Consider the following 12,094-nt stretch of genomic DNA (forward strand, 5'->3'; position numbering starts at 1 on the left):
AGGTGGAGTGGGTTCTGATCCCTCGGCAGCCTACAGGAGCACACCGAGGCCTACGCGGGAGTCCGTGCACTCGATTCCAAGAAAGTGAAATTTAGGAACAATCCATCACAAACAGCCTGAGCCGGACGCGGGCTGGAGCACCAGGAGCTCAGAGAAGGTGCTGGAGGAACAGAGGGTCGTCCTCCCCTCTCCTGAGGAGCCGGCCGAGGGCCGGGTGCACGGAGGGGGAGGACCGGAGGGGCTGGGGCATCCTGCCTCTTTGAGGAGGAAGAGAACTGTCCCTGTCACCTTTCAGCAAACAGCCCCAACTCTGCCCCCTGCCCCACCCCAGGCCTCTTCCTCCCCCCAAGTCAGTATGTTGCCAAGCGCATATGCACTAAGAGAGTTTCTGTGTGCACGCTGGATTACACTGGAGACTGGTTTTCACTGTGGTGACTAAGTGACTGTGTCAAAGCCCACGCTTCACAGTCTTAATCTAATACTTATCTGGCTGCCACAGCGTGCGGGGTGCCCACCCATCCTCGCGTGGGGAGACGAGCACCCGAGGTGGGGGGGCGAGGAGCACCCTGGGGCAGGCGTGAGGACAGCTCTTCTCATATCTTGGTTTCTATGGTGCCTTCCGAGAACTCTCCCGAGGAATTCTGGGAGAGGCAGGTGAGCAGGCTCACTCCCTGCTCACCTTTCCCAGCTTCCCCCGTGGGCCAGAAGGGGAGACGCTGGGCGCAGGAGGACGTGCAGGACGTGGAGCCAATCCCACAGGGGAGGCAGTACACCTCCAAGGCCCTCGCAGTCTCCTCAGACTCCTCCTGGATTTGATTCCACACCAGGAGGCCTCTCTCCTCCAGGCTTCCTAATGGGAAGACGGCAAGCAGTCAGGACTGGGCACTGACCACGCGGCCCTTGGGCCGGGGGAGCCTCTGGTGCCCCCTGCAGGCACCCGGGAGGTCTCCCCTGCCAGCCCGCCAGCTGCCGACAGCGACAGCATCGTCTCCTCCTCCTCCGCTGCTTGTCTGGAGCATTCCGGGAGCTCCCGCTGGGGCTGATGTGCAGCAGAGCTCCAGGGTATAACCCTAACTGAACCCTACCCTTTCCTCACCTTCAGGGGGTGGGCCTCTCCACCACTGTTTCTAGAATGCTGGCGCACTTTACACTTGGTAGAGAGAACAAATGTGGAAAACAGAGTGCCGTCAAGCAGGTGATAGAGAGCCTAGAGGTCCTCTCAAGGCGCCATGGGAGGTTCGAGAAGGGAGCACTGAAAGCCACCCCTGATGGCCGCTCTGCACTGCTCACGGCGACATCCTCAGCTCCCAGAGACTCGGTTTGCTCATCACCACACTGGTTCCCCTCTATTCTCATTGTCTGTTCCCTTGTCTCTCTCCCCTGTTAGCCTGTGGGTTTCTGGAAGGTGGGGGGGCCTGTCTCTCTGCTCTTTGTATTCTCAGTCCAGAGCATGTGGAACACAGCAAGTGTTCGGTGGGTTTTCATTGAAAATGTGAGTGAATGAATGAATGAATACATGTGTTCTCTCCCTCGCCAACTGGACTTTGGACTGTAAGACAGCTGGGGCTGTGTCCTTTTCTTCTTGCATCTGGGGTATTTCTCACCTTACAGCTCTGTTACAGCGAAATTGTCTCCCTCCCCCACCCCCCACCCCCAAAAATCATATGTTGAAGCCCTAACCCCCCTACCTCGGAATGTGACTGTATTTGGAGATAGGACGTTTAAAAGGGTGATCAGTTAAAGACGAGGTCTTTAGGGTGGGCCCTAATCTAATCTGACTGGTGTCATAACATGAAGAGAATAAGACACACAGAGAGACAGCAGGGAGGCACCCACATGGAGGAAAGGGCATGTGAGGTCGCAGCAAGAAGGCCGCCATCTGCAAGCCAAGGAGAGAGCCCTCCGGAAAAACCAACTCTGCCACCTCCTGGATTTCAATCTTCTAGCCTCCAGACTGTGAGAACACACAGTTGTTGTTTAAGCCAGTCTGTGGCATTTTGTTACGGCCGTCCTAGAAAGCTAATACCATCCTGTACATCCACTCCCCCCCCCCCACCCCCCACCGCCAGACCCAGGGCCTGCTTGACATACGCTGTGGTCAGCCTGACATGGTCATTGGGCTCAGCGAAGCAATGTGGGTGGCCCAAATGCTGACCGCCTACCCGAACCGCTAGCTTACAGAGCGAAGGTGAGCCCTACCGGGGATGGTGTTGTCCAGGAGAAAGCCCAGGAATCCACCGACAAACATGCCCGTGGTCAGCAGGACCTGGATGACCTGGTCCAGTTGGAGAATCCCTAGAATGGAGACAAAAGCAACCAGGATTCCCAGGGGCCGAGGGCCCCCTGCCTCTGCCCCTGGAGAGGTCACAGTCTAGGAGACAGAGAATCACCTGTCTGGAGCTTCTCAGAGTTCTGGTTCACCCAGTTGGGAATGGCGAGACCACAGTAGATGGAGAAGCCAAAGATAAAGAGGTTCCTGGACGAGTTCATGTCCACGTACTGTAGGAGAGAAGCCCCCAGGGCAGCCCAGAGCCATCAGCCCCCGTACTGCACAGCGATCTCTCTCTCCTCCAAATGTCCCCTCCCCTCCCACTGCCACCGGAGATGGGGGAGGGAGGCTGGACTCAGGGCATCACACGCAGCCGGCAAGCCAGGCCGGGGTTCCACTTGACCCTGGGAGCTCAGTGGTCGGGACCACCCGAGTCGAATTGCTGCAGTTTCTGTTTTCCAGAAGTCTGGGTGCATCCGGCTATTTCTTTCTTCTGTTCAGAGCCCACTGTGGTCTCCGGGAACCAAGGATTCCTTCTCCTCCTCCCCTGCCCAGCCCTGTTCTCTTCATCCCAATTCTCACGGGCTCCTTTCAAGAGATGCACTGGTCGCGCTTCAAAGGGTGCCTCGCCTCACCTGCAGATTGGAAATCCCCACGGCAGTGATGACACCAAACATCACCAGGAACATGCCTCCGATCACAGGGGTTGGAATGGTGGCAAAGGCAGCCCCGATCTTCCCAAATACGCCCATCAGGAGAAGCACGCAGCCGGCAGCGACCATCACCGTCCGGCTCCCCACCTGCTCAGGGAGACGTGGGACAAGACGCTCAGCTCCAGCCAGGCCTCGGCCTTGCTCCAGGGGCACCGCACATCACAATCCGGCGGACTTGAAAGAGCAGCCGCATGAGCCCAGATGGCCCCCCTCTGCTCCCACATGGGGGTTGGGAAAGGATGAGGGTGTGACCTTGGGTCTCGGCCTCTGCCCTCATCTCTTCGCGCACTGCTCTATCCCCATCTTAAAGTCCTGACTCAAATGCTCCTCTAAGAAGGCTTTCCAGTGAGGCCGAAGGTCTCTCTTGGGAGGCAGTTGACCCAATGCTTAGGAATGGGCATTTGAGAGCCAACGCCAGCTCTGCCCCTAACTGCCTGTATGACTTCGGGCACATGACTTAACCTCTCCAAATATCAGCTTCCAAAACTGCCAAAGGGAGTTAATTAATAATACTTCACAGGGAGGGAGCCAAAACTCAAGAGACTCTTAAAAACTGAGAACAAACTGAGGATTGATGGGGGGTGGGAGGGAGGGGAGGGTGGGTGATGGGTATTGAGGAGGGCACCTTTTGGGATGAGCACTGGGTGTTGTATGGAAACCATTTTGACAATAAATTTCATATTTAAAAAATAAAAATAAGAGAATACTTACTTCACAAACTCATTTTACAAGGTTAGCATTACTTTGATACCAAAGCCAGACAATAAAAGAAACTGCAGACCCACATCCCTGATGAATACTGAGGTTAAAAGTCTCAATAAAATATTAGGAAACCAAATTCAACATCACCTTAAAAAGATCATACACCGTGACCAAGTGGGATTTATCCCTGGGATGCAAGGATGTTTTAACATATACAAATGATAAATGTGATATGCCACATAAATAAAATGAAAGATAAAAACCATACAATCATCTCAAAAGATGCTGAAAAAGCATGAGACAAAAATACAACATATTTTCATGATGAAAACTCTCAACATATTGGGTATAGAAGGAACACACCTCAACACAATGAAGGCATGAATATATGACAGTAGAGATGATATGATCTTATATACAGAAAATGCTGAAGAGTCAACCAAGAAACTGTTAGACCCAATCAATGAATCAGTAAAGTCACAGAATACAAAAATCAACATATAGAAATCAGTTGCACTCCTCTACAAACAACAAAATATAGGAAAAATAAAGAAAACAAGCCATTCATAATAGCATCAAAAACAATAAACTACTTAAGAATGAAGTTAACCAAGGAGGTGAAAGATCTGTACACTAAAAACTAAAAGACACTGATGAAAGAAATTGAAGAAGACACAAACAAATGGGAAGATACCCTGTGTTCATGGGTAAGAAGAATTAATGTTAAAATGTCCATACTATCCACGGGGCACCTGGGTGGCTCAGTCAGTTGAGCGTCTGACTTCGGCTCAGGTCATGATCTCATGGCTCGTGAGTTCGAGCCCTGCTTTGGGCTCTGTGCTGACAGCTCGGAGCCTGGAGCCTGCTTCGGATTCTGTGTCTCCCTCTCTCTCTGCCCCTCCCCTGCTCATGCTCTCTCTCTCTCACAAACAAACAAACATCCAGAAAAATTTTTTTTAAGAAAAGACCATACTATCCAAAGCCATCTGTATAGTCAATGCAATCTCTAACAAAATCCCAATGGCATTTTTCACAGAAATAGGAAAAAAAATCCCAAAATGCATATGTAAATACAAAAGACCCCAAATAGCCAAAGGAATCCCAAGAAAGAAGAATAAACTGGTGGAATCACACTTCCTGATTTCAAATAACACTACAAAGCTATAGTAATTTAAACAGTATGGTACTGGCATAAAATCAGGCACATAGACCAAGAGAACAGAACTGAGAGCCCACAAAAAAACCCATGCAAACATGGTCAACTAATATTTGACAAGGAAGCCAAGAATATTCAATGGAGTAAAGGACAGTCTTGTCAATAAAGAGGGCTGGGAAATCCAGAGAACCACATACAAGGAATAAAACTGGACCCCTACGTTTCATCATTCAAAAAACTAAATGCAAAATGGATTAAACACTTATACGTAAGACCTGAAACCATGAATCTCCTAGAAGAAAACATAGGGAAAATCCCTTTGGGATTGATTTTTACAATTTTTTTGGATATGACACCAAAAGTGTAAGCAACAGAAGCACAAATAAACAAATGGGACTAAACAAAACAAAAAGGCAACCTACAGAATGGAATAAAATATTTGCAATCCATATATCCGATAAGGGGTTAATACCCAAAATATATAAGAACCTATACCACTCAGTAACAACAACAATAACAACTTAAAAATGGGCAGAGGAACTGAATAGACATTTCTCCCAAGAAGACATACAAATGGCCAACAGGTACATGAAAAGATGTTCAACATCACTAGTCACCAGGGAATTCAATCAAAACCACAGTGAGAGATCACCTCAGGTGTATTAGATTCAGTTATCATTAAAAAGGTAAGATGGGGCACCTGGGTGGCTCAGTCGGTTAAGCAGCCAACTTCAGCTCAGGTCATGATCTCGAGGTCTGTGAGTTCGAGCCCCGCATCGGGCTCTGTGCTGATAGCTCAGAGCCCGGAGCCTGTTTCAGATTCTGTGTCTCCCTCTCTCTCTGACCCTCCCCCACTCGTGCTCTGTCTCTCTCTGTCACAAAAATAAATAAATGTTTAAAAAAAAATTAAAAGAAAAAAAGGTAAGAAATAACAGGTCTTGGTGGAGACATGCAGAAAAGGGATCCTTTGTGTACCATTATGTACTGTTTATTGCAACATAAACTGGCACAGCCACTATGGAAAACAGTATGGCTTTTCCTCAAAAAATTAAAAATAGGATTACCATATGATCCAGCAATTCCTCTTGTGAGGATTTATGCACAGAAGCCAAAACACTAACTGGAAAAGATATCTGCAACCGTGTTCACTGCAGCATTATTTACCACAGCCAAGATTTGGAAAGAACGTAAACGTCTACTGATGGATGAATGGATAAAGAAAATGTGGTATACATACACAATGGCATATTACTCAGCCATAACAAATGAAATCTTTCCATTCTCAACAACATGGATAGACTCTGAAGGCTATGCTAAGTGAACTATGTCAGAGAAAGAGAAGTATCGTATGGTATCATTCACATGCGGAATCTAAAAAAAGCTAAATTCGCAGAAACAGAGAGGAGAGTGGTGGTTACCAGGGTGGAAAAAACAGGGAGAAAATGGGAAGATGTTTGTCAAACAGTATAAACTTCCAGTTAGAAGATGCATAAGTTCTGGGGATCTAAGTACAACATTGTGACTATAGTTAACAGCACTGTATTATATGTATACTTGAAAGTTGCTAAGAGAGTAGCTCTTAAATGGTCACACTGTTAAAAAAAAAAAAAAAAAAAAAAAAAGAAAGAAATGGTCATTATATAACCTGATGGGAGGGTTAGCTAATGGTGGCCATCATGTTGCAATATGTTAGTGTATTTTCTTTTTTTTTTTTTAATTTTTTTTTTTTTAACGTTTATTTATTTTTGAGACAGAGAGAGACAGAGCATGAACAGGGGAGGAGCAGAGAGAGAGGGAGACAGAGAATCCGAAACAGGCTCCAGGCTCTGAGCAGTCAGCACAGAGCCCGACGCGGGGCTCGAACTCACGGACTGTGAGATCATGACCTGAGCCGAAGTCGGACGCTTAACCGACCAAGCCACCCAGGCGCCCCTGTTAGTGTATTTTCAAATAAATACAGGGTACAGCTTAAACTTACACAACGTTACATGTCAAATATGTCTCAGTAAAGCTGCGGTGGGGGGAGGTGGGAAGGAAAATCTGGAGCACAGTGAGACACAGAGAGGCACCTGGGAGACGAGATGAAGAACAGCAAGGGTTCCTCCATGAAGGTCAAGGGCCACAGGGAGGAGTTAGAATACAATCCAAAAACAAGGCATAAACAAAATGTGGTGTGTGTGTGTGTGTGTGTGTGTGTGTGTGTGTGTGTATTATACATGGGATGGAATATTATTGGGCTGTCTGTGGACAGTCCTGGAGATAAGCCAGTCGCGAAAAGACAAATACTGCACGATTCCACTCCTGTGATGTAACTAGTCAAATTCAGAGACAGAAAGTAGAATGGTGGTTGACAGGTGCTAGGGAGAGAGGAGGATAAGGCCTCGTTTAATTGATACAGATTTCAGGTTTTGTGTTATGTGCCCTTAACCACAATGAAAAGTACTTTTTAAAGTATTTTTAAAAAGATACTCTAGTGTCGACTACTGAAGTCCATTAATGCCACGATAAGTAGCAGATTCTGCCTTTGTTTCTTTTTCTTTCCAGCCTAAGAGCTTACTTATTGAACTGTCTTCATTACAGGACGTGTGGCAAGAATTTAACCACATCAAAATACATTTCTTTTTTTTTTTTTTTTCCGTTTTGTTTATGGTCCTAAAAAGGAACAACAAACAAAGGCTGGAATCAAAGCTAAAGGGAACACAGCCCTGGCCAGGGTTTTTATTTGGGCTCGCTGAGACCCGTGTTGGACTTCTGAACTCCAGATCAGTAAAAGAAGGAATCTGAGTCGTTTGAAACTGCGAAGTTTGTGATAATTTGTTCCAGCAACAACAAGAGACTGAAGCACTGAGGACCGATTCGGGGGCACCCAGCCCACCCCATCAGTCACCGTCAGCAGACTTACCCTGGTGATACCCAGCGCCCCGACGTTCTCGCTGTAGGACGTGGTCCCGTTCCCGGTCCCCCAGGCCCCTGCCAGCAGACAGCCAAGACCCTCGATGCCGATGCCTCGGTTGACCGCGTGCCTCGGAGGGGGTGGGGCCCCCACCAGCCGCGCGCAGGCGTAGTAATCGCCTACCGACTCCACCATGGAGGAGATAACCCCGGCAATGATCCCGAAGACCCCAGCCAGGCTGATGGTGGGGAGGCCCCACTGTCCTGAAAGAGCAGTGCAGAGGGAATGTTAATCCAGAAGGCGGCAGGTTGCTGAACCCCAAATAACTTCTTTGCCGGGGGCGTCTTTGGAAAGCTTATAAAAATTCTTTTAACCTTTATTTACTTTTTGAGAGAGAGAGAGAGAGAGAGAGACAGAACGTGAGCAGGGGAGGAGCAGAGAGAGAGGGAGAGGCACAATCCGAAGCAGGCTCCAGGCTCAGAGCTGTCAGTGCAGAGCCTGATGCGGGGCTTGAACCCATGAACCGCGAGATCATGACCTGAGCCGAAGTTGGACGCCTAACTGACTGCGCCACCCAGGCACCCCTGCAAGTCTTTCAAGACCAGGAAGTATGTCTTCCAACCCCACGACTGTCCAGAGGCTTTGGCCTGGACTTCTGCCCTCCCACTCCTTCCTGAGGGTAAGTCAGACACGCAGACCTGGAGGTCACTGTGCAAAAGAGCAAGCGACAGGGCTTCTTCCCAGGGCACATCTTGAAGCATTTGGAAGCAGAGATTCTCACTCAGGGAGGCTCTGGGTCCACAGTCCGCGGGGCCAGGCCCTCCCTCCCTGGTACCTGGTTATTAATACACCCCGAGCCAAGAAGTGCTAGGAAAGACAACCAGAAGTGGGCTATGGGATGGCTGTGACCTCATCTTCCTGGAAATGTTCTCATTCAGCCCAGGGATCCCTTGGGTAGATGCAACTAATCCAGGAAGAGTCCCAAAGGTCTAGCCAGAAGGGTGAAATGTCTCTGATCTGCCCGCGCTCAGGCTGTGGGTTCTGGGTAACATGGAGGAGGGGTGGAGGGATGTAGACAGTCTTGGAGGAAGGTCCTGGAATGGGAGCCTTTGGTCTATCACCCTCAGAGGAATTTTTTTTAATATATGAAATTTATTGTCAGATTGGTTTCCATACAACACCCAGTGCTCATCCCAAAAGATGCCCTCTTCAATACCCATCACCCACCCTCCCCTCCCTCCCACCCCCCATCAGCCCTCAGTTTGTTCTCATTTTTTAACAGTCTCTTATGCTTTGGCTCTCTCCCACTCTCTCTTTTTTTTTTTTTTTCCTTCCACCCTCAGAGGATTTTTAGGACAATCTGAGGGTCTCCTTCTTCTCCTAGGGGTCTGACACAGACTCCCTAGAGCCTGCTCCTCCTGGTCAGATCTTTTGGAAGAGATCCATCCTTTGCCCCTATTCAGCTCTCCATCCAGTGCCCTGGGCCCCACGGACAGTCCTGGAAAACACATGTCCCAGTCAAAAAGGGGCCCTATCTTGTCATTACCTGGGTAAGGGAAGCGAAACCAAGGAGCCCGGCTCAGGACATCGCCTTTGGTGTCGGTGCGGGCCAGGTGCCCGTAGGCCGTGGGGGCCATGGGGAGGGTATTGGTGACTGTGAGCACGAAGCAGAGAAGCCACGAGATACAGAGCGCCAGCAGCACCTGCCAGAGGGAGGGGCTTCACTACCCATCCCAGACCCCCGGCCCCTGCCAACGCCTCCCAGAGGTGCTGGGCCAGGGAGGCAGGTCAGGGAAGCTCTTTGAAATAAGCAAGTGCTGGGTTACTGGACCTGGTGGTGACAACAGCAATCTGCATCATAATTAGTGCATTAACGGAATGTAGAAAATAAACTCCGGAAAGACCTTGTATCAAACAGAGGCAGAAATGTCTAGCAAAATAGGCACAGCCTGGGGCAGAAGGATTACCATCTGTCTTCCTTTCCACTGCCTGCTGATCACATGACCTTGGATCAAACTCCCTGAGCCTCAGTTTCCTCGTCTGTGCGATGGCATTACAATCACTGCTCTGCAGGGCCTGAAGCCAGATTTCTTAGAGCAGGGTCTTCAGATATACTGATATTTCATCCCTGGTGGCAGAACCCCAGAAATGTGTATTTTGAGCGATGTCCCCAACTGATTCTTGCACACAGTGAACTGTAGAACCGCTGACCTGCAGGGTGGTGAAAGATGGACGAGACGTGGAAGTACCTTTGTACAATTTGAGACGTAGCTCACGGTGCAATCAAACCAGAAAACATACCGTGTGGTTGGTAGCCACACAGAGCTAACCCCGGTGCAAATCCAACAGCTGGGTGTCTGAAGAGGGGGCACCAGCATCGCCGTGAGGGATCTGGCTTGCCCACGGGCCGCTGAGGAGGAACGTGATCTGAGTGACAGAGTCCTTAGTTTTGTGGAGTCAGGCGTGAACCTTGCTGGGAGCACAGCCCCAGGAACGTGAGAAGGCTGTCCCGCACTGGTGCCCAAAGCAGTGACCTTGGGGCAGGGTTCTCTGCTCCTGGGGGAGCAGCTTTGCGGAATGAGGGGACCACATTGCACCAGCAGCCAGGGAGCACTCCCACGGACGGTCGGCGGGCCTCCTTCTACAGAGGATGAATGCAGGTCGGGGGGGAGGAGCCACCACACGAGGAGGAGCATTTGCTTTGGGGACCTTCTGGGAGTGTGAGGGGATGCCCCCCACTCTCCGGGTGAGTCCACTAAGAACGGAAGAGGGCGGGGAGTGCTTCTTACCGGGAAGACCTGAAACAGGTAGAACTTAGACACGCGGCACTTCTTCTGTCCTCTGTAAATGGGCATGGGCACAGCGACATTTTTCAGGTACTGAGAAAACAGCACGATGAGGAAGATGGTCCTGAAACAGAAACATGCCATGCCCAGCCCGGCAAGCTGGGGCTTATCCTCAGCAAGCGTCCAGGAGGCTGAGCCACCACTGTCTCGGGGACGGGGAGGCAGTGGCCGCACCGGGAGGGTCCCCATCGAGGCCCCTCTTGGCAGCGCGGGCAGCGTCCTGCCATCTCTGAAAAGGTGGGCTGTTCCCTTTCAGAGCCGCCGGTGGCTGGAGAGGAAGAGCGGGGAGGGGGGCTGTTATCCCCTGGGGGTGGGCAGCTGGATGGGTCCAGTGGTTGGAGCCGGTGAGGTGAGAGCCCAAGACTGTCCTCTCTCCTGGGTCGTTCTACAAGTCCTTGTGGTCAGACTGCAGTGGCAGTGTGTCCGGTGCTGTCCCCAAGTCCCTTTGAAGCTCTGTTGAAACGCTTAAGGCCTCTTTTTCCATAAAGCCTTCCTGACCCTCCCAGTTGGCTTCCACCACCCCCTCCCCTGAACGTGCTTGGCATTCTGCGATTCTCGTCACTGTCTCCCGGTGTCACAGCTCCGTGGGTCCAAGGCTCATCTCTCTCCTACGCCGTAAGCTTACTGAGAGCTGGAGCCACGTCTTTGCACCCTTCTCAGGTGCCAGAGATTTACGGACATTTGCAATAAAACGTAGCAGGCAGAGGACCAGCAGTATCGATTTTTTGTGAACACTAAGTATTCTTCTATGCTGCCTGTGATTACTTCATTGTTTTGAGTACTAAAAATGCAACAAATAGTATTAATAATAAATTGTGGCAATTCTGCTGTTTTTTAAGGTATCGGAGTATTCATGAAAATATCCGTAAACCACAAGAGTTTGCCAATATCCAGAACACATTCTTCTTGCTGGGGAATCTTCCACCAGAAAGAACTTAGGTGCCACTCCGTTCCCAGAGAGTACTTACATGGCGGCAATGCCCCAGTGGATCCCAGCATTGTTGCCTGCAGAATCAAAGAGAGGCAAGGCCACCAGGGAGATGGTCGGAGCAATGGTCAAGGGGCCAATGAAGCGCATGAGAAACCCAATGAGGCCTGAGAATCCCACCAGCATCTGGACGCAGGAAGCAACCATGATAGCGCCCTGCAACTGAGGAGGGAAAGTACAGTTCATGTGCCTTGAAACTTGCAGAGGCCAGGGGCCACCATGGCAGACCCAGCTGTGGCAGCCCCCTCCCCAACCCGGTCCCCCTGGGTGGCGCACACAGAGGCAGTGCAGCGACAAGGCTGAACCCCGGAGGAACTGAGGCAAGGAGAGCCCTGATCTCGCTCCGCTCTCCACTTTGGGATTTCCCACCACACGTTGGGCATCTTTACTTAATTTGAAAGTTTTCAGGAAATAGCCTTCAAAAGTCCTTCTCGGTCATAGTGATGATGCTGCTGTCTGGGAATCCTAACATCACCCAGTAGTGTGTTGAACATCTTGTTGCTTTATTTTTCTGTTTTCCCACTATC

At 50.1% G+C, this 12,094-nt stretch overlaps 1 protein-coding gene across 7 annotated transcripts in view; it reads right to left on the reverse strand.

Moving 5' to 3' along the window:
* LOC132679560 (solute carrier family 23 member 1-like) overlaps positions 1-12,094 on the reverse strand; it is a 67,559-nt gene that overhangs the window by 7,688 nt on the left and 47,777 nt on the right. For 5 of the 7 annotated variants that reach the window (XM_060633212.3, XM_060633210.3, XM_078438994.2 and 2 more), the window contains 8 exons: positions 11,548-11,729; positions 10,523-10,643; positions 9,280-9,436; positions 7,743-7,996; positions 2,905-3,069; positions 2,391-2,499; positions 2,200-2,295; positions 680-850 (listed from right to left, as the gene is read on the reverse strand). In XM_060633212.3, the coding sequence (XP_060489195.3) occupies positions 680-850; positions 2,200-2,295; positions 2,391-2,499; positions 2,905-3,069; positions 7,743-7,996; positions 9,280-9,436; positions 10,523-10,643; positions 11,548-11,729 (1,255 nt within the window). Of the gene's footprint in view, positions 1-70; positions 851-2,199; positions 2,296-2,390; positions 2,500-2,904; positions 3,070-7,742; positions 7,997-9,279; positions 9,437-10,522; positions 10,644-11,547; positions 11,730-12,094 lie in introns of those variants that run through there. The other 2 variants (XM_081795077.1, XM_078439008.2) reach the window with 2 other exon arrangements.

This window comes from Panthera onca, chromosome A2, assembly GCF_046562875.1.
Source record: "Panthera onca isolate mPanOnc1 chromosome A2, mPanOnc1 haplotype 2, whole genome shotgun sequence".
NCBI classification, from domain to species: Eukaryota; Metazoa; Chordata; class Mammalia; order Carnivora; family Felidae; genus Panthera; species Panthera onca.